This window comes from Lipotes vexillifer, unplaced genomic scaffold (genome assembly GCF_000442215.2).
Source record: "Lipotes vexillifer unplaced genomic scaffold, Lipotes_vexillifer_v1.1 scaffold458, whole genome shotgun sequence".
Taxonomy (NCBI): Eukaryota; Metazoa; Chordata; class Mammalia; order Artiodactyla; family Lipotidae; genus Lipotes; species Lipotes vexillifer.
Genome location: NW_006783957.1, coordinates 1,284,487 through 1,307,222, shown reverse-complemented (window position 1 = coordinate 1,307,222; position 22,736 = coordinate 1,284,487). Strand labels below are relative to the sequence as shown.

General features: G+C 41.2%; 1 protein-coding gene across 3 annotated transcripts in view; it reads left to right on the top strand.

Annotated features, from left to right (window-relative positions):
- Window positions 1-22,736, top strand: part of CTNND2 (catenin delta 2) — a 950,773-nt gene that overhangs the window by 667,314 nt on the left and 260,723 nt on the right. For all 3 annotated transcript variants that reach the window (XM_007456448.1, XM_007456447.1, XM_007456446.1), the window contains one exon: window positions 21,696-21,828. In XM_007456448.1, coding sequence (XP_007456510.1) covers window positions 21,696-21,828 — 133 coding nt within the window. The remainder of the gene's footprint in view (window positions 1-21,695; window positions 21,829-22,736) is intronic.

Genomic DNA, 22,736 nt, shown 5'->3' with positions numbered 1-22,736 from the left:
CCCGCATAACGCAAGAAAAAAAAAAAAAAAATTCACCTAAAAACTTTTATTCCACTTACGTCTATTTAATTTATTTGTTTTCAACAATTGAGTTTAGATTACTCATGAACATTTCATCATACCAAGTTACTTTTTTTTGCTGACAAATTTTGTAACGTGAACTTATTTGATTAAGAAGCTCGGGTACTGTAAAAGTTGCATGTTTGCATTATATTCAATGTTAATAACTTTAAAGTATGCCTGCTTTAATTAAACCAACATACTTAATCTCGCTTCAGCTTACTAAAGATTAATCTTAGACCAGGTGAACTTGAAAAGCGTTTGGGTTGGTTTCTCTTATATTTTAATTCATATAAGCACTAAGCACTTCTTTATTTTTAAGTCAAGTAGAGCTCTTTTACAAAATAATTTTGGCAATACCATCTGAAGGTAGAAAAACACCATACCTGTAATGTACGTATATAGACATACAGACAGACACAAACAGAGTTCTCTTAACTTGCATTTTAAAATTTTAGCCATGAGTCAGGTACAATACAAAATTCACCAGTTTGTAACTAACAGTTGAACTAAATTCAGTGTACTCACTGAGATGGCTAAAGTCTTTTATTATTTGTGGAGAAGACTTTTAAGATTTGTGTTTGCCCCTGACAAGCAGTCTTAAGGAGGCTGTGATTTAGAATTTGAGCAAAGAGGGCACTTTAGCAGTTTGTGTTTAAAAAGGCTTTTTTTCCCTTTTTTTTTTTTTTCTTTCATTATCAGGTGATTGGGGGCTGTGTTTACGTTTTAAAGATTTGGTAAGATTTACACCTTCAAGAGACGGAGGAAGAAAATATGTTTTCTTCTAGGAATGTTGGAGCATATTTATCTACTATCAGGGAATTTTTTTTTTTTTTTTTTTTTTTTTTTTGAGTAGAGGACAATTTTGTTCCCAATAGCTTGATCTTTTACAATACCTACTGGCATTTTGAGAGGAACAGGCAGGGTTTGAGGATTGGTAAAGATAGGTGGGCCGTGACTTGCATTTCTGGTTTTGTGGAGATTTGCAAGACAAAGACAGTTGTTTCCATTACCCTTTGAATACTGGCTTCCAGCTGATCCATTTTCTGATTATTAGTAGGACGGCCTGGGGGAATTGCTGAGGATATCAGAGTGGATTTCAAGAAGGGGAATTTACATTGGGTTTTTTTGTTTTGTTTTGTTTTGTTTTGTTTTAAACCTGATTTCTGGGACTTCCCTAACAGTCCAGTGGTTAAGAGTTCGCCTTGCAAATGCAGGGGGTGCGGGTTCGATCCCTGGTTAGGGAGCTAAGATCCCACACGCCTCAAGGCCAAAAAACCAAAACATAAAACAGAAGCAATATTATAACAAATTCAATAAAGACTTTAAAAATGGTCCACATCAAAAAAAAAAATCTTAAAAAAGAACTAATTTCTCTTCTTTCATCTTGTTAGGGCATCCCTAAGGCTAACCCTTATATACTATATATGTATAATATATAGATATATATTTTTTTAACCCATTTTTAAATTTGGTTTTAGGTGAAAGCTCTCTATATATTTTCTTTTTAAATACAGACTATTCTGGGACTTCCCTGGTAGCACAGTGGTTAAGAATCTGCCTGCCAGTGCAGGGGACATGGGTTCAAGCCCTGGTCCGGGAAGATCCCACGTGCTGTGGAGCAACTAAGCCCATGCACCACAACTACTGAGCCTCACGCTAGAGCCCGTGAGCCACAACTACTGAAGTCCGCGTGCCTAGAGCCTGTGCTCCACAGCAAGAGAAGCCACCGCAACGAGAAGCCCGCGCACCACAACGAAGAGTAACCCCCGCTCTCCGCAACTAGAGAAAACCTGCATGCAGCAACAAAGACCCAATGCAGCCAAAAATAAATAAAATAAAAAATAAGTAAATTTATTTAAAATATATATATATGTATATGTATTTTTATATATATGTATATATATATATATATATATATATATATAGCCCATTCCTAGGATCCATTGTCTGACCATTGCTGAGTAGGATCTTATAGTAATCTCAAATAGTGACTCAAACCAATAAGCCTTTTTATGGCTTAACTGAAGATCCACGAGGTGTCCCACAAGAGTAGGCAGTCCTCAAAAGATCCAGAAAGTTTACTCTCAGAGTTAGTCTAAGAAAGTAAAAGCCCTTCATTGTTACAGGTGATAAGAATGGTATAGTGAAAATGATATTTCCAGTTTCTCAAGGAACAGGAGATGCCTCCAGATATAAACCCGCTGATCTGTGACACCTGGCAGAGCTACTGGAATGGGATTTTTCCAGCATTAACAAAGCAATGGGGGGGGGGGGGGTTGAGACAACAAAGGCCCCCTATGGCTTGGAACCCCTTATGACAAACTCCCCTGAGAGCTGTCACAGCTAGACGAAGTTCTGCTTGTGACTTCATGTCTGAGAACCTTAGTCTCTTTGGCCAGCAAAGTGCACCCTCCGGATGGTCATAAAGCCAAGCTCTCAGGACATAGAACAAGATGAAAGGAAAAAACCTCATCTGGTTTTTTACGTAGGGAACCCACCGCAAAGTTGGTCTAAATGGACACCTGTCTAGTGAGAACCATTAACTCGCCAGCCTATGAGGCTGGCTGGAACAGCAGATTTACAGGGACTTTTCTTGCTGCTCAGCCCTGTGGTTCTTCCTTCTTATGACAACTGACATAAAAGACAAAGAAAAACAGCGACCATCCCTGGGAGGAAAAGGTTCAACGCCAGAGTACTAGTTCCCCAGATATTTTCTCTTGCTAATATACGTTCAGAAAGAGGGAAAAAACGATTCTTACCACTTTCCCTTACACTGGGCCCTGCAGGCAGAGATCTGGTAAGAAGTCTTACCTTCTGCAGGCCTTTGTCAGATGTCCCAGGATTTCTAAGCTGCAGCAGACTCACGGGAAAATACGGTCCAGCCAGTATCCTGCTGACTATGCCAGCTGTCAGGGAGGGGGAAGTTACCCCCGCCCTTCTCAGTTCTTTTGACTGGTCTAATAATTAAATTGCCGCAAGATGGAATAACAACAACAACAAAAGATCAAATTTAAGTTGTATGTACAGAGGTCTCATGGATATGGAACCCAAGACACGGCCAAAGCAGGCAGCTTTCTACTTCTCAGACAAAGAAACAATGACTTTATGAAGAACTGACAACACAAAGAAAGTTGGGCTTCTGTTAGTAAATTGTGAAGAACCAACCAGGTTTGCTTTTACAGGCTTCTTGGCCCTGAATTCCCTATCTCTGGTGGTAAGAATGTCTCTCCACCTCCTGTACAGGGAGGGTACCTTTTACATGGATTTGTTTCCTACTTTCAGTGAGACAGAAGGGAGGGTCAGAGTGTCCTTCTTACACTGGCTGTTTCTTAAGTCATTTTAATTCAAAATAATCAATGTGCCACTTTGGTATATTTGGGGCGGCCTGCCATGTGTCCCAGCAAGGGTAATCTTAAAGTCAACTGCTTGTAAATGTTAATCTCAGCTGTAAAATACCTTCAAGGCAACACCTAAATTAGTGTTTAATTAAATAACTGGGTCTGTAGCCTAGCCAAGTTGGTGTATAAAACTAACCTTCACAGTATCTATGAAGAAACAGCAGTTAAGGTAGTGGAGATAAATGAAAAACAGAAGGACATGAGAATCTTCTAATTCGCTGGTCTTTTGTATGCAGAGGGAAATCAGAAGTAAAGAGTAAATAAAAGATTATGGAGAATATACAGACCTTTTCTGTTTCAGTGCAACTTGGTTGAAACCTTATGAAATCTAAAAATAGGAATACTGTTTTAAATGACCTAAAATTCTTGGGGGTTTATTATTTTTTTGAATTTCACAAACTTCGGAAGCATGACTGCTTTTTCTCTTGATCATGATGAAGATTGTTTCCTTTCTTTTATATCCTTTATCTCAGATACAATGACCTTCCTTCATCCCAAAGATGAAAAAATTACTTAGTGTTTTCCTTTTTTTTTTTTTTTCGGTACGCGGGCCTCTCGCTGTTGTGGCCTGTCCCGTTGCGGAGCGCAGGCTCCGGACGCGCAGGCTCAGCGGCCATGGCTCACAGGCCCAGCCGCTCCGCGGCATGTGGGATCTTCCCAGACCAGGGCATGAACCCGTGTCCCCTGCATCGGCAGGCGGACTCTCAACCACTGCACCACCAGGGAAGCCCGGGGTGATTTCCTTTTAATAAGGATGAAGTGATGACCAGATGCTCTTGACTTGGAGGAAGAATTAAAATGTGGAAATCTTTTTCAGCTTCTTTAAGATTTTTCTGTGTGCCCTTGAATCATTCGCCTGCCAAGTTGGTGCCTGAGCATACGCTTATTTTACAGTGTTGACAAGTTAATGTTTGAAAGGGTTTGAGGTAACCAGATGGAAGCCACTATGTTTCCAGGGGGATAAAGTTAAGGAGAGCAGGGTCCGGAGCCAGCCCCTCCAAATGCTTTCAGCTTTACCAGCTTTCCAGCCCCTCTGGCCCATATGTCTGTTGCCTGCCTTGCCTGTGGTCCTTGTTACAAGGCAACATATGACGGGATCCTTGATGGGAAGGGTTTTGTGCTGCTCTGATGTCTGGGGTTTGTTACAGGAAATCCATTAAGCCTGAGGTACCAGGCTGGCTTCCTGCCATCACGGTGCTCATGGAAGCGGGGCTGAAAGGATCTGACTTTCAGTGAGATCTCAGTTTGATTGAGACACCAGATCAGTTGCAGAGCTTTATTCACCCCAGGAATGTAACGACCGAAAATGCGACCCCAGCTCTAGTCCTTGATGGAGAAGGGTCTGGCAGGGTAACAGGAGAACGACGATGATGTTAAAAGGCATGAGGAGAGTTGTTAAGTACCGGGACACCCAGGTGCCTTTTCTTGCAAATATATGCACAGACTGCAGAGCTGCCTGTGGGGAACCAGCATAAAATAGTCATCCCTTCAGCCCATGGTTGTAGCGAGTTCTGAGAAGGCAGGCTGTGCTGTAGAAGGCCTGTCGGCCATCAGTCTGCCGCCGGGGTGGCTGACAAAGTCCTGGAACATCCCCTCTCCACCTGCCACCTGCCACGGCGTTCTCTGCGCCTCATGCAGGGCGGATGCCTATTCATTCACTTAGGTGCCTGAACCGAAGGTGAAAGAGGTATTTACTGTACACCTTCCCCCTACTCTTGCCTTCAGACCCACAATTCTAGCCCAGAACTCCCTGAAATCCCATGCAGGAAGCCTACTCCAGGAAAGGAGTTGGCGGAGACCTACGTCATAGGACCAGAGCCAGTTAGTTTCCTGTGGCCTTTCTCTGGTGGCATCAAAAATCTGCCAGTCATTCTCAACAGGGGGTGATTCTGCAGCCCCACTCCCGGGATATTGGGCAATACCTGGGGACATTTGGGGTTGTCACAGCTGGAGGGAGGTACTGCGCATTTCCCCCACTATCATGACGTAAAGTGTTCCTAGGAAACCTTTCATAAGCCGAAATGGTGTGAAGCGAAGAAGCAATTTTCACTTTCTGCCTTTTTTGGTTTTTTTTGTAAAAGGCGAAACCCTTTTCGGATTTCTTTCAGTTAGTAAACACAGATACTAATGTAGGTCTTTCCTAAAAGCAAAGTGGTGTAAGGGGATAGCTGTACTGGCATCTAATCGGTCGAGGCCAGGGATGTTGCAAAACCATCTTACAATCCAAAGAAGCCCCTCGCTTCCCTAACCCAGATTTATCCAACCCCAGAAGTCCATAGTGCTGAGGGTGAGCAGACCTGCCTTAGTCGTGTATCTTCTTCCTCTTCCCTCACTCCTCAGCCTCCCAGACCGAAGCTCCTGGTGGCCCGCGATCTTAACATTATTCACTGTGTCTCCTTGACACTCGGTAAATAGTGAAGAATGAAGGAATGGGGTCAGGGAGGTATGGCAAGCAAGGGAGCAGGTAACTATTAAGTTAGCACTTAGATGATATTTGCACTTATATGCTTTCTTTCGTTGTTGCTGTTTGTCCTTGAGATGTTTTTACCTTGGAATAATTTCATTTGTTCACTGAGTACCTACTAAACATAAGTCGGTGTGCTTATATACACTAGGAGTGTTGTAATGAGTTCAAACAACCCATGACCCCTGCTCGCTGGAGTTTACTTCTCTAGTGAAGAGAACCATCATTAACCAGTTACACAGATAAGTGTAAAATTTCAGGGTGACAAGTGCTACAAACTCTGTTGGCTTGCCACAAGAGAAGCCAGAGAAATTTCCATAGTGTCAGGAACTAGATACCGTTTTCTCCATAGTGGTGTGACCCACAGGTGATAGTTTAAGTATCTAGGCTAACATGCCAATATCGCTATAGATATTATCAACTTCTTTGTCATCAGAAAATGGCTTTCGCAGGTACTAATGCTGGTGCAGAATAGCACTTGCCAGGCAAATGGGAAATGAGCCAAGTTAGCAATGGAAGAAGTGGCACTGCCAGGCCTGAGTAGGGAACTACAAAGAGTACAGCAGTGGGAGGGAACAGGGGCCAGGTGTATGGGGATTTTTCTGGAGCAAAGCCCTGTGAGTGAGGGAATGCAAGTGGAGGGTTTCTAGGAGGTCCGTGAGACCTTTGGGTTTGCCTTTAGATGCACTGCAGCTTTAAAGCTTACACAGAACACAGCAGTGGTAGCGTGCAGGATAAACTGGGGGCTCCAGCCTGGAGTGAGGGAGCCCGCTAGGAAACGTCTCAGTTTTCAAAGCAAGGGGTAATGAGGCCGTGGGCCACGGCTCCAGCAGTGGGACTGCTATGGAAATTGAATTTACAGTTCTCGTGTCTGATTGGATACTGCGAGTTGAGAGAGAGGGAAGAGCTTAATAACGACTCTTTTATTTGCGGTAATATTTTCTTCCCAACTGGTAAAGAAGAAAGAGTCCCTTGTAACTAGTCGTGTTCTTATGGGATAATGGTGCCTGCCTAGCCCTTCATCAGCATCCTTCTAGACTGGGTAACCATCATGTTCATGGCAACTTATGGAGTTTATATTTCAGAGAAAATGAGACAAGATTGACTTCTTCTCTATGTTATAATATTATGGTGATTTTAGTTCTAAGAGTCTTTTCCCAAAAATAGTTGCTATCTCCCCAGCTGCTAAATGAACAGAAAAACAGCTAGGATCCAAAGATGCTTCTTTGTCATACACTTGCCTGCCTGAAGTTCTGGTTGGGTTGTGTGTAAAACCAGCAGATGCAGTCTGCTCTCTGGGAAGGGTGTTTGGAGAGAGCTGGATGCCAAACTGCAGCAGGAAGGAGCCCAGACCTGGGAGTCTCGGCTGCAGCTGGAAAGGCCCATGTTTTCCATAAATAAGGTTTAGTTTTGTTCCATCCCCTCCCCTACATTACTGATTCCAGCCTCTAAATCACACAATAGGCGGTAACTTACAGTCTCAAGTATTTCAGAGACTCAACGTAAATAGACCAAGGCATAGTTACAAACACTCATCGATGACACATACATAATAGGGGATGAAGGGAAGGTGTTTAAAACGGATCCCTAAACTTTGAGTTCTGGTGTTTAAAACGGATCCCTAAACTTTGAGTTCTGGCGTCATCCAGACCTTAAATTAAAACAACCACCCAAACCACTTGGCATTACTCTGAGCAATGAAGATACTCAGCTGAATTGTCAGTGTTTTTCACCTAAAGTAGAGCCTTTTACAGCTGATGTCTTGACTATCAAACCGAACATAACATTTTAGTCAACTGTAAGTATTTTCAAATCTGCGAAGGAGGATGATACTTGCTTCTGTTAACTTCGAGAAATATTTTATAGATATTACACCTTCTATTTGGATTTTAAAAACAGAAAAATCTAGACCAAATCTTCTGTTTTTTCATTTTTACATCCCCGGTAGAATGAATCTCAGTGCTCTTATAACTTGAGGAAATGTGCATCTCCTGTGATCTAGTGGAAGAAAGCCTTCTTTGAGATCTTGCCTCTGAGCACAGTCTGTACCTCTGTTACTTATTCAGATGGAAGTCAGACACTCCCTACAGAACACCAAAAAACTTGAGTGTGTTTAATTTTATCTTGCAAAATAGGAACAGTATTCTTTGCACCACCTGTGAATAAATTACTCCTTTGTGCCCGAAGTCCAGCTTCCTTAACCATCCCTGAGAACCACAGCCATGAATGGGATGAGTTCAGCTTCATGCAGTGAGCATATGCTATGGACTTATGGAAACCCAAGGTGACTCTTAGGGCTTCCTTCTACCAACTTTGGGCAAATCACTTAAACTCTCTGAACCACAGTCTCCTCATCTATAAAGATAATCATAGACCCTACCTTACAGAGTCCTCGGGAAGAAAACTTAATTGACTACTAATATTTATTTAGCAACTACAAAGGCCTCTCACTCTGCTAAGTCAGATATATTAAAACTGGGGTGATTCATGTAAATTTAAAAGATCTAGTCAAGATTTTAGCTTATTAGATTTAGACAGTCATATTCCGAACATCCACGCAATGAAAAGCTTTATGTGGTCCTCATAGTGAATTTGTTTGTTTGTTTGTTTGTTTGTTTTTTGCTGTACGCGGGCCTCTCACCGTTGTGGCCTCTCCCGTTGCGGAGCACAGGCTCCGGACGCGTAGGCTCAGCGGCCATGGCTCACGGACCCAGCCGCTCCACGGCACGTGGGATCCTCCCGGACCGGGGCACGAACCCGTGTCCCTTGCATCGGCAGGCGGACTCTCAACCACTGCGCCACCAGGGAAGCCCTCTCATAGTGGATTTTGATAGAAAATACTAAATAGTTTGGGGATAAGGTAATATATTACATCGGGTAAATAAATATAAATAAATGAATATACTGAGGGTAAAGAAAGAGAACTAGTTTATATCAGACCTTTTTTAAGGAACATATCTGGATTTAATCCCAACCAGCAGATTTTGATTGGCATAGAAAATCCCTTATGGAAGACAAAAATGGGAGAACACTAAGGTTAGTAGAAGAATAGAAATTAGGAAAATGTATTATATCTGGAAAATGTTACTGCTTTTTCTCCGGTAAGGCCTCTCATTCTCTGTTCCATCACTTGACTCTGAGACTTGGGATCCTTACAGTATTGCCTGAAATTGTAAATAGAGGAAGCATAACAGACATGTTTGCTTAAAAATAATGTTGCCGCTTTGTAAAAGTCAGCAATATAACATGTCTTTGTGTGAGTTATTGATAATTTTAAAATGATACAATTCGTGATTTAAAGAGAGAAATCAATTGCCACTGGAAGATACATAATAGACATGGTGTTAGTCCTGATTTAGATGAACTCTGTCTTCTCCTAATGAAATTTCTAAGGGTTAGATATGCACTCTAACTTCCAGTGGTTTGTAGAAATAGTAATGAAAACTGTTTGGTTAGACAGTGTAGCATCCCGGTTAAGAGCATGGGCTCTAAACCGAATCTCTCTAAATTTTCATTCTGGCCCCGTCACTCGACTGTCTCTGGGACTTCAGGCAAGTTGTTAAAGCCCTCTGTGCTACAGTTGCTACATCTATAAAATCAGGATGTTAATGGCACCACCCTGATGGGACTGCAGTGGGTATGAAGTAGGTAAGGTGTCCAGAGCAGCTCCGAGCATGCAGGAGGGGCTCAATAAACGTGAGCTCTTAACTGCGTTGACATCCGTTTGTGCGAAGGACAGTCATGTCAGTGCTTAATGTCAAGTCATGTTGTGTAAGGAGATGTTCTCTCTGATTATTAAATCTGCAATGGTCTCTGGAGGTAGTGGATAAAATATTTTCTCTGTACAATCTCTGATCATTCCAGTGCAGTCAAATCTAGAAAGAGTGCCTGTTACATTCACCCGAGAGCAGAGTTTTCATATCACTGACCCCATTTGCTTTCCGTGGCTCTCTCGTCCCTCATGTGATTTCTTATCTGGCAATCTAAGTCCATAGAGCCCAACAGAGACCCTGGAGCAAGGGCAGGAAGTGCGTATGCAGGAGGTCCCTCAAAATCAAGCACACCAATGAAAACTTTAACGGCAATTTGAGACAGTAAAGAGCATGTTGGATATAATAAAAAGTGTTTACAGTAATGCCACTGGCACTAAAGTGGAATTTTTGTCGTGAACATTTCATGAGTCCATTTACTATATACTCCTTCTTGCTAAAGAGAAGAAAAAGAGAGAGAGAGGAGACAATTTTAAATGTTGGTACCTCCCCAAATTCTGTTGTAAGCATCTTTTAAATACTCGAAGAATCATTAAGGAATGCTGATTCAGGCCTTTAAAAGTCATAAAATAATACATTTGAAAACATTTACCAAAGGAGAAGTTGTTACAAATGAGTAAGAATATTTTGCCAGATGACAGGTGTTTTTGTTCATTAAACTTATATTCTGCATCACTTAATTGAAATTCTATATTTAAACTTACAATATAAAGTTCCCCTTCCCCAATAATTCTTTGTTATGCTAAAATTCCTTATTCAGGTTTAGGTCATAGCTATTGGAAGGACCATTTATTTACTGCTGTTCCCAAGCTGTGTGCCAAGGAGCCCCAGGGCGACACAGCAAAATCACACAGCATCTGTCAGATGCCAAGTGAAGCATGAGCTTAACTTAGTTCAGTTTCAAAATTCAATTGTACCCAGACTTCCCTGGTGGTCCGGTGGTAAAGAATCCACCTTCCAATGCAGAGGACGTGGGTTCGATCCCTGGTCGGGAGCTAAGATCCCACAGGCCGTGGGGCAACCAAGCCTGCGCATCGCAGCTAGAGAGCCCTCATGATGCACCTAAGACCCGTCACAGGCAAAAATAAATAAATATTTTTAAAAGAAAAGGTAACAGCTACTGGTAGAAAGGATCTAAAGAAGAAAAAAAAGGAATCACTTTGCTGTATGGCAGAAATTAAGATAACATTGTAAATCAATGATATATCAATTTAAAAAATTCAGTTGTACCACGATGGATGATGTTATAACTTTGCAGACCTGGATTTCCAGAGGTTTCTGTCATAAAAAGCAAATGCTGGGTGGAATGAGGGGGGAGGGAGGTCCCGGGGGTGGGGGGTATATGTATAGATATAGCTGACTCACTTCACTGTACAACAGAAACTAACACAACATTGTAAAACAATTATACTCCAATAAAGAGAAATAATCATAAAAGAATAAATTAATTAAAAAAAAATGCCTTGTGAACATTGACACGAGAGGAACCAAAGATGGCAATGTTTGATGTCAAGGTTTGAGAAGTGTGCAGCCCAGAAGGCACTAGCTCATCAAGACAGAGACAATTCTTAAGTTGTTTGGACCTGACTCCTTTTTTTTTTTTTAATTGAAGTATAGTTAATTTACAATGTTGGGTTAGTTTCAGGTACACAGCAAAGTGATTCAGTTCTACGTAAATATATATATGTATCTATTCGGTTTCAGATTCTATTCCTTTATATGGTTATTACAGAGCATTGAGCAGAGTCTCTACAGCAGGTCCTTGCTGGTTACCTATTTTACATATAGTCATGTGTGTATGTTAATCCCAAGCTCCTGATTTATCTTCGCCTCCACACCCCAACCTGACTCCTTAGCAAATGAAATGGTCAGGCATCTCTTTGGGCCCTGGGGCACCATGTGAAAAACTAACAGACACAAAGGGCCCTGTGATCTATGAGGTTTGGGAGCCTCTGAAATGATACAAAGTCAAGCTCTGCCCATTTATCGTATTCAGTCACTTCTCACAAAGAAAAAGTATTTGATTCAAAACTTGAGTTTCTACAATTAAATATTAAATTAGTTTTCTTCAAGAGCCAAATTATTTGTTTCCTTGTGGCTTCAGTTTGCTGCTGAACTTAAAACAATTTTTTTCTAGTGAATAAAGAAATGTTTGATTAAGAAACCGTAATTGTTAATTAGTGGGAAAATGTAAAAGAAACATTGTATGCTTTTATTATCTGCATAAAGGAAACTATATTTATCTGCCATTTGCTCTTTTTTTTCTGTAATCAAAACTATTCCATCAGCCCTGTCCACCCATCTACCTTGGTTTAAGTTGTAAGAGTCTGTAGCAGCGATAACAATGTCTTTAAACTCACTGCAGTTTTCAATTAATTTTCAAATTAATCACAGCCATTCCACTGAGAGTTAGGTGGACACAGGTAATAAAAGCCTAGTCTAAGACTTCATCAATGTGTAGGAATTAAAGGTTATTGAACACTATCATCTTGAAAGAAATACTTTCTTCTTACTTTTTTTTTTTTTTTTTATACTATGGCACTTTAAAAAGAAGCTTTAATGTATTCAGTTGCACATGTATGGAATCTTTCAGTATAACGGTATACAGCTGGCCGGTCCCTACCCCTTTCACCCATCATCTGTAAGACCTACTAATAAATAGCCAGTGTTGGTTATTTTATTCAAAATAAAAGGTGATTATATCCTCTGCATTTTATATTTGGAAACAGCCAGACACCAGAAATGGAGGTAAATTAATAGTTTTGTAGCAAAAGTACTGTGAAATATGATGAAAGGAAATATCTATGGGTGGAATTCCTTTGCACCTAATGTCTAGTCATGAGAAATAATTGTGAATGGCCACTTGAACACTGTATTCTTTTTTTTTTTTTTTTTTTTTTTCTAACATTAAGAGTTTACCCAGAGTATTCACAGCTTCTTTAGAATCACTTTAAGAGCAAAGTGAAGTAATGGACCTAGATAGGCGTGTTTTTGATATGGACACTAGTAACAACAGACCTAACTGAATGTCGATAGTTTGGGTGTTTTTTTCTTCCCTATTTTAGCAGCTAAACAACGACTTCCAAAATCTTTCCTTCCATTCCTAATGCATTTCTTCAGGTAGCAACAACAAAAAGTGCTAAGATACATGATACATGAAGTCATTCATCAGGATTTTATACCCAAGTCTCAGACTTGCTGTCTATAAGATTGCAAAATAACCAGTCAGCGATCCAAAAAGAGTTGGAGTGTGGCTTCTTGGAGACAGAGCCACTGGTTTCTTCTCTTTTCTTGTCACTTGTAGTTTTGGTATCATGTTGGCAGAGCTTAACAACACCATTTAACCCCCAGAGTGACACCTCTGCAGAGGCAGCCAGTGTCAGAAAAGGATGTTTGTCTTTATCACCTTCCCTTCCCTTTCTGTGACCCCCCTGGTTCTCACTGGGTAGCCCAGGCCTCATGGCCAAGAAAGAGAAGAGCTGGTCAGGCATCCACAGTGAGGCCTGTTTTTCTCTTGAGCATAAACAACTTCACAGAATATAAACATCTCATGAGGCCACTCTGATGAGCCACAATGATGGTTCCAGACAAAATCAAGGCCCCCTTATAATCATGTCTGAACACAGACAAAACATGAACATTGTCTGAACCACAGACTGATGAAAACAGCCACCTTTCCTGGATCATTTGAATGACTGCTGTTTCTTCACCAGTCGTGGTTTGAGCCTTGCTCCATTCTTCCTTCTTCTAAGAATCTTCAAGATACTCAGTCACAGAATTTCCCCCTCATCCTAGCAGCAACCAATCCAGAACAAAGTCCTGCTGCCTTGAATCTGCCCAAAGCACGAAGCCCAAATCCTGGAAGTATATTCTAACACCGTCTTAGTGAAATGCCCCACAGTCCCGTGACGTAGGTTCTTTCTTGGGAGCAACAAGCCGTGGGCACGTGTGATCCTGATGGCCTTCTCTGGATGGCATCAACATGCTAGCCACTTGGTTTTTGAAGTTTACTCTTCCTGAATAACCACCCCCTTACACCCCATGACCCCGTGTCCATCAGGAAATTATCCACAAAACCATAAGAATTAGCGCTCTCTTCCTTCTTAGATAACATGCTTTTTCTACTAGATAATAATGCTCCCACATTACTGACTGCTTACAATCCAGAGGCCAGAATGTTTGGAGATAGAGGCTTGAGTGCATTGCAGCACAGACTGATGGATGAGTTAGCTTGGGCAAATGTCACTTTGATTAAGCTTTGAATCTTGACAAAGTGATGCTCTAAAAATATGACCAGATCACGACATTCGGATGGCTCCCAGAGCTGTCGGAGAAGAAGCCAACGGCCCGCTGAGGCTGACAAATGCTGTGTTATCTGGACCCCATTGCCTCTCGCAACATGGTCCCCAAGACTTGATCCACTTCACTCGCTGACCTTCTCACCTCTTGTCTGACATGCCAAGCATGCTCCTGCCTCAGTGTCTTGTGACCATTCTCCCTTTCTGAACGTCCCTTCCACCCGGCAGCACCTGTAGGTCTGTGCCCCAGGTCACCTTCTCGGGAAGGTCTTCCACAGCCACTGTATTTGCAGTGTCAACGGACACACACACATACACACACAAACATCTGGCCTACGTCTGCTCTGCTTTATTCTTCCCATCACGCTTGTATCAGTTTCCTGTGGCTGCCATAACAAAGTACCACAGACTAGGTGGCTGAAAACAGCAGAAATTATACTGTAAGAGTTCGGGAGGTCAGAAGCCCCAAATCAAGGTGTTGGCAGGGTTGGTTCTGTCTAGAGGCTCCGAAGCAGAAACCATGCCATGCCTCTCTCCTTCTGGCAGTTGCAGGAAATCCTTGGCATCCCTGGGCTTGTAGCCACATCCCTGCCATCTCTGCTTCCATCTTCACGTCACCTCCTCTCTCTGTCTCTGTGTGTCCTTTTCTGTCTCTTATAAGCACACTGCCATTGGATTTAGGGCCCATCCTAATCCAGTGAGAGCCCATCTTGGTCCTGAATTACATTTGCAAAGACCCTGTTTCAAATAAAGTTACATTCTGAGGTTCCGAGTGGACTTGAATTTTGGTGGGGGACACTATTCAACCCAATACACAGTTATCACTATCTGGCAAATAATGTATTTTGCCCTTTCAGTAATTAATTGCCAGTTACCATTAGAAGGTTCCCCAAGGACAGGAACTTTTGCCGCGTCCAATACTGCATCCTCAGTGGCCACTCAGTGAACGCTGGCTGGAGGAGTGAGGGGTTCATGGCTGAATCCCAAGGTGAAGCAGGCAGCCAGGCAGCCTGTGGGAATATGGCGAGAAGTGGTGGCTACTGGCCTTACTGACATAAGCTGAGGGTCAGAGAAGTTTCAGTTCCAAATAGATAAACAGGAGGTGGTTGGGAATTCAGGGTAAATTAACAGAGGCGTCTGCCTGATAATCAGAAGTCAGGGAGGACTCCCAGAGGCATAAATTGGAGGTGGTGCCTCTTAGAATACTCCAGACAGCTCCCGCTACACCCTTGGACTCACTCCAATGGGGTGGTCTCTTCTAGGCTTAGGAGGGCCATATCCTGGGGTCAGATGGGCCTCTGCATCTGATATACAAATTAACACAAAGTCAGTGATGTAAAAAAACACGTTTCTTCTCTTATAGTTCTGAAGGCCAGAAGTCTGAAATCAGGTGTACTGGCCCATAAGTAAGGTGTCAGCAAGGCCATGCTGCTTCCAGAGGTTCTGGGCAAAATCCTTCTCCTTGCCTTTTCCAGCTTCAAGTGCCGCATCCCTTGCATTCCTCGGCTCCTGGCCCCTTCCTGTGTTCTCAGAAGCAGCAGCGTGTCATCTTACTTCAGTGGTCTGTTACCTTCTGATTCTCTGTGCAGTTTGTTTTGCCATGTAAGGTGACATTAACATGTTCCAAGGATTAAGACCTGGACACCTTTGGAGCATGATTCAGTCTCTACCCCAGTACCCTAACCAGAGACCTGCCGCAAATAGCGGGACACGTAGAGAGATCCCAGATTCTTTCCTCCTGATTTCCCAGTGTATGAAGTGGTGGGGATTGTGTCCTTTCACCTAACAGGGACGGCCCCTTCTCTCCTCTATGTGTTTCTCTTCTGACAGCAGAGCAGTTTGTAAAGAAAGAGTCAAATCTGCAACAAGTTAAGCAAGCATGCTGGCCTTTTGCTCATCGCATTTGCATTCTCTCTTTCGTGTGCTTGATTTTTCATTCCTGTTTCATTACATCCTCATAGATGATTCGTCTGAGTTGCTTCAATATTTCTTGAAAAAAGAGGGTATAGTTAATAATACAGATTTTAGGTGAGAAAAAAGTCACTGACAGTAGGGAAGAACTGCTGGCTTCGTGGTCCCAGTTTCTAGTTTCCCAGGAGCTAAACGTGTCTACAAGGAGTAGTATGGTTGCTCCATCCAGAGGCAGGTCGAGAAACTATGGTTGAGTGAATTAACACTGTTGGTTTCTCAAAATGTAAAGCTTGGAGAGAGACACTGCTTTCTACAAACTATGACAATTGTGTTTGCTTCCTAGACAGTCATAATTCCAGTGCTACCATTTATATAAAAGCAAAGATGTGTTTTTTAAATGTGATTAACCATAAAAAGGGCAGCTTTTTGTTTTGGCAACAAACTGTTCAGGGATGAGAATTAAGACATTCGTGCTTCCATGTGTTTATCATTGGATAAGTTCTTATCTGTCAACAAGCATGAAAGCATCTCCATTTTATGAAAAAAAAAATCTTTCCACCTAACTTATTCTTGTGACCACTGTCTCTGCATCCCCTTAACCCCGTCATTTCAACAAGACCAAATCAAAAAACAAAACACCTCATCTCATTGGCTCTGGATGGAAAAGTTAAAGCCAATATGGTCTTTAAAACTTTTAGCTAGAGTTCAAAAGATTATAAAGAGTTGAGATTTTCATACCCTTAAATAATGTCCCTACAGCCCCACTACCAATGTAGTTTATTGACCTTGCAGTCAAAAGTGAACTCTCTCCCTCCAACATAAAGCTTTGCTGAAAAGTCACAGTTTGAATTTCTGAAGACTTCGATTGCCCTGGGGCTCTTTTCGACATGTAAGTCAACTTGATAAAAATGTTGTGACAGTACATCAGCTCTGTTTCATCGGCAGCCTAACACAGTAACAAATTTCAAACTGTTTGCTATTTAGCTCTGTGCTAAGCGCCTTGTAATTTTAACAACTCAGAGAGTCCTTATAAGAGTGACGGTTTAGTCACAATATTGTCGGTCTGTGTGACAAGTTTTAATGGAGAAAAGGTTACATTTGCATATTCTCCAGTTCCGTGAACATTTCTCAAGTGAAGCCCAGTAACAAATGAGAGTTATGAGCTGGGCTTCTGTAGAAAATTGTAGATGGTTCTTATTTTTCATTCTTCTCTTCCTCATCTAGTTATATACAATACCTGACATTTCTTGAGGGCCCACACTGTGTGCCAGACATTGCTCTAAGGGGTTCCTATATATTACTTCTAATCATCCCAACAACACTCTAAGGTAGAAATTATTATCTCAGTATAACGGATGGACTCCATGGACATTTACTCAGAGCAGACCTCGCATGCTAGCCAGTGGAGATTCAGCAGCAAACAAGACACAGACAGGAGGAACGCTCACAGAGGAACAGCATCTGAACCAACTCTGACTGTATCCAGAACGCTTTGCCCTTCCTAGGACTCTGCCTCTGAAGGGAGATGGGGGAAAAATCATTTCAAAATGGCACATTTTAATGCATAGTTTTGACTACAGGCTACAGTAGTATCTCTTCTTACACTTATATTCCTTCAAATAAGTCTAATGTCCAAATGAATACACAACAGTAAAAGGTTATTTTTTTAATTAAATGGGTATGATATAAATTTTTAAAATATACATACATATATATATATATATATATATATATATATACCCTTATAACAGTCTTAGAGTAACAATTAGTAGTATATATCTAGCTTCTAATAGTTTGCCAAGCACTTTCACTTTCATGTAGATTATTTTATGGTGTCTTTTAAAAAGAAGTCCCATGAAATAGATGGTACGATTCTCTATATTTGATCCATGGAAACCAAGACCAGCAAGCACTAAGGGACTCTCCTGTATTTTTAGTCTAGAAGGGAGAAAGCCAGATGCTCAAGTTCTGAACTCTTTCCTAATTATCCTGATGCCAAATCCTATGCCAGCTCTACTACAATAATCATGGAGTAAAAGATTCATAACATGCTTACTCAACAAAAATGATCAAATACAGTCCATGTTTAGACCAGGGTATCTCAATCCTGGCTCTAATGATATTTTGGGACAGACAGTTCTTTGTCGTAGGGGATTGTATCTGCATTGTAGCATGTTGAGCAGTATCCCTGGCCTCTGCTCTCCGGATGCCAGTAGCATCTTCCAGTTGTGACAACCAAAACTGTCTTCTGGCATTGTCAGATGTCCCCTAGGGACACGGTTTTAAACATGTTTATTTTTTAGACATTGTCTAAAAAAAATCACTGTTTTAGACATTATTTCTGTTTTAGACATTACTTCAAGACAGTGATTACAGCAGACATCATTGTTAGACAGTTAAATTTATCTATTTGAAAGCAGAAAGCTAGAGTTTTATTTCCGCCCCACCACTTAAGTTCATGAACATCTCTAAGTCTAAATTTCCTTCTGTGTGAAATGAAAGGAAACTACATAAGGCTAGTTAAGGATTAAAGCGTGAAAGCATGTGAACGGGGAACCTTGGCAACCGACTTTGTTTGTACTCGCAGTATTACTTAAGATTATTTTTTCGTCTGTTCTATTAGCCTAAACATATCTAAATTTCCTTAGATTTCTTTGTCACAGTACTGACTGCAGACCAGGCCCAGACTTTTTGTATTTGAGTGAAAGGCTCTACGTGATCTCATGCTAACCTTGCTTTCCAGCTTCATCTCCACCACCCGCCCCGCAATTCCCAGGCAGCGCCCCCGCCCCCGCAACGGCCTCCTGTCCCACAGCCAGCCCGGCTGAATGCACATCTTTCCCAAATCTGTCATCCCCTCTTATGGCCCCGTATCTTCCCTCGTGCTGTTCTTCTGCTGGTTTTGTCTTTTCCAGAACTTTGTTTTGTCTTGTGAGCACTGTTTGTTCTTAAGGATTAAGACCTCGTGTGAAGGATAACCAACAAGGACCTACGGTATGGCACAGGGAACTATACCCAATGTTTTGTAATAATTATATGGGAAAAGAACCTGAAAAAGAATACACACACACACACACACACACACACACACACACACATATCTGAATCGCTTTGCTGTACATGTGAAACTAACAACACTGTAAATCAACTATAGTTCAATTGAAAAAAAAAGACCTCATGTAAAGAATCCATGCCTTGTACTGAATTCTGGCCCAAATAAGATAGACATTTTATTTCCTCTAGCTCTTCCCTAGAAGCACATGGGCAGCACAAAATCCAAGCAGAATCTCATGTAGGTAACACAAAGCTTTTCTAGAAAAAGAGGCTTGGATGACTCTTTGGAATTTTCCTCCTTCTATTGATTTTGGGCTGTGCATGTGCCTGTGCGTGTGTGTGTGCATGTGTGTGCACGTGTGCGTGCGTGTGTGCTCATGCATGCACTCTCATGTGTGCATCTGTGCATGCATGCATCGACACAAGCAAGGCCGTGTGTTTGCGTGTGTGCAGAGCCCCTAAGACTGTTCCTCCAGAGCTCTTGTTCAAAGATGTTCTTGAGCTATGCCGTATAAGCCTAATAGAGCAATTCCCATCTGGTTAATAAAATAGGCTGAAATGAATTCTTTACTAATCACTTTCCAATAGCACGGGCTTACCTGAATTCATCTTAGCCATCCAGTGTCTTTACATGACACTTCTAATTTTAATTTACAGGTGTTCTGTAGATTTTGATTTAACTTGAACAAAGGATATAATTTTAAGAGGCTGCTATTATAAGAAAAAAGACTGTGCTTTCTGGATGTTGCACATTGAGGTGGTTTAGGATCATGCAACGCAAGGAAATGAAATTAAAAGAAAAACAGACTTCCTGTGTTTTCATCCATAATTTTTTTCTACTGTGATCACCTAACCAAAAAAAAAATCCGATAGTTTGTCCATTATCAGCAACCACTTAAGTATGTTTTGTGGCAAAGGTGCTCCTGTACTATATGCCCGTTTGAAAATGGATGTCTGCCTAAGATTTTAGGTAAGTTTATTAGGTACTTACTGCACATTAAATCAAATGCTTTATCTTTCCCATAAAAACTGAGCCAATTCTAAAGGAACCCTATTCCACATTGTCTTCAGTAGCTGTAAGGAGGCACCAACATGCTTCATGGTTTGCTTGACAACCTCTACCAGTTGTGATAAAGAAAAGATAAAGAGAACAGGTTAGAATCTATGAGGAAACTTTTAACCTTTGTCTGCTCCGTCTCTGTCCCATTTTTCATGACTCCTCTTCTGAGATGACAACACTGACCTGGTGACAACATCAATAGGATGTATGCTTTTGAGTTGTTTTTCCAGGAGTCAAGTGATTGCTGCAAAGCTGTCTCTCTTCCAGCCTGGCCTTCGGAGAAATAATACCCTTTTGTGGCTCGTGGGGTCAGGGTTTTATCTGTGGTCTCAGAGGTTGCTTTTTTATGTCTCTGTTAAAAATTGGCTCCCTGATGCAAGAATGGAACCCATACATCCGGCCCTGTTAGCTCCATGCTCTGACTGGTTGAGCTGATCGATTTCACGAAAGAATATTCATTTGCATAATGGTACAGTTAACCTTGTGTTTTAGAATGGATTTAAGTATCCTGGAGCATATTTCTTAAAGTTAAATAAACAACCAGCTTCTTGGAGTAGCTCAGATGTAAACAGGAGGATACAGGGAAAGAATGCACCATGCATAAGGTTTATTAACATTGTTTGAATAAACCTAACTCTTTAAATAAATAATTTCCTTTTATAAAGCCTTCTTCATTTCTTTTACAAATGTATTTATTTGTTTTTAATTTATTTTATTTTTGGCTGCGTTGGGTCTTCGTTGCTTCGCGCGGGCTTTCTCTAGTTGCGGCGAGCGGGGGCTACTCTTCATTGCGGTGCGCGGGCTTCTCATTGAGGTGGCTTCTCTTGTTGCGGAGCATGGGCTCTAGACCCGCTGGCTTCAGTAGTTGTGGCTCCTGGGCTCTAGAGCGCAGGCTCAGTAGTTGTGGCTCACAGGCTCAGTAGTTGTAGCAGGCAGGCTCAGTAGTTGTGGCTCACAGGCTCAGTAGTTGTGGCTCACAGCCTCAGTAGTTGTAACACATGGGCTCAGTAGTTGTGGCTCACGGGCTTAGTTGCTCCGCGGCATGTGGGATCTTCCTGGACCAGGGCTCAAACCTTTGTCCTCTGCATTGGCAGGCAGATTCTTAACCACTGTGCCGCCAGGGAAGCCCTATAAAGGCTTCTTGTAGCAATACTTTTATCCCTAGAAAATTGTTATGTTATGATAATAACAATAATAATTATAAATGTAACAAAGATGGCATAACTGCTATCATGACATTTTAGATTGGACCCATCCAGTTATATTTTCTCTTGTCTGATAATTTAACTAAATGCTGTACCTGAACAAGATTGTTGAAATAACATATTAGAAAATAAATGTGATCTTATAAATTATCTACTGAAGCCTAAATGAAACTTGTCTATATTAATAAAATCATGTGCCATTTTAAGTCATTTTTTCCACTCTTCATAAACATGTAACTTCAGTTGATACATTTAAGATTATATATGTACATGTACACATGTATATACTTACAAACTCAAGGAAATCTTTTCAAATCCTTTTTTCAGTTGGTGCATGGGTAAGAAAACCGGAACAATCAGTTGTGAAATATTCCCGTGTAAACTCTCATAGGCATTACATAAGTGAGTTAACCATAGGCTAACAGTATTGCAGGATTTCCCTCTCATGTTCTCCTGCCTTCCTTTTGTTCAGAGAATTTGGATGGAGAGACCCGGAACTGCCTGAAGTGATTCAGATGTTGCAACATCAGTTTCCTTCGGTCCAGTCTAATGCTGCAGCCTATTTACAGCACCTCTGCTTTGGAGACAATAAAATTAAAGCCGAGGTAAGCACTACTTGGAATCACAAATGACTGGTGTCAGATTCATTACCTCTTAGGTGTTCAGAGTAATGTTAAAAGAGAAAGAAACACGAAACTTAAAGTTATGTTATCAAAACTTAGATCCACATTTATGACTGAAGCATAGCACTTTTCGTCTAAGTATTTGGCATGCCTATGTATACATTCTGCTTTTTTATATTTGAATACTGAAGGAATAGAGGACCAAGGATATATGCTAGTATCACAGAGGCAAGATTATGAAATGCTATACTTTTGGTGTGATTTGCCTTTTTCTTCCCAATTGCATCTCTGGAGTCATCTCTGCTTCTAAATCCTAAAGAAATACAAAGCATCTTTGTTGTCTCGTCAAATTACAGCAAGATTACCACATCAATATATGGTATCCTCTGTCCTTTCTGGAAAACTCATTGGTAAGGTGGGAACTTTAGGCAATAAACCAGCTTTGTGTTATAACCAAGCATGCTGAGCCATTTATAAAGATGCCAGTGGATATCATACAGATACATGTGTTCTGTTAAAGAGACTACTATCTGTATCCAGCATGTGAACAATTGTTAACATGCTCTAAGTTTTTGGAATACTTTAAAGTGCATAAATTGTGGTGTGTGATATTTCTGGAAAATCACAGTGGTCAGCACAGCTAACTCTGATTTTTTAGACAAGGGACAAAGCGTTTGCATATGAGCAGCTGAGTAATCAAATTTTTAGAAGAGATTTTATAAGCTACAAAGAGTCATCTCCATAGCATGTAAGCAATTTTGAGGATGAGTCTAAATTAGTTTAAGAGTGAAAAGAAGAGATTTGAAGATATAATTGCAATTTATTATAGATTTTGCTTGCTTGCATTGAGATGTATATAGCCTAGCAGCTTTTCATTTTGTTTTTTTTTT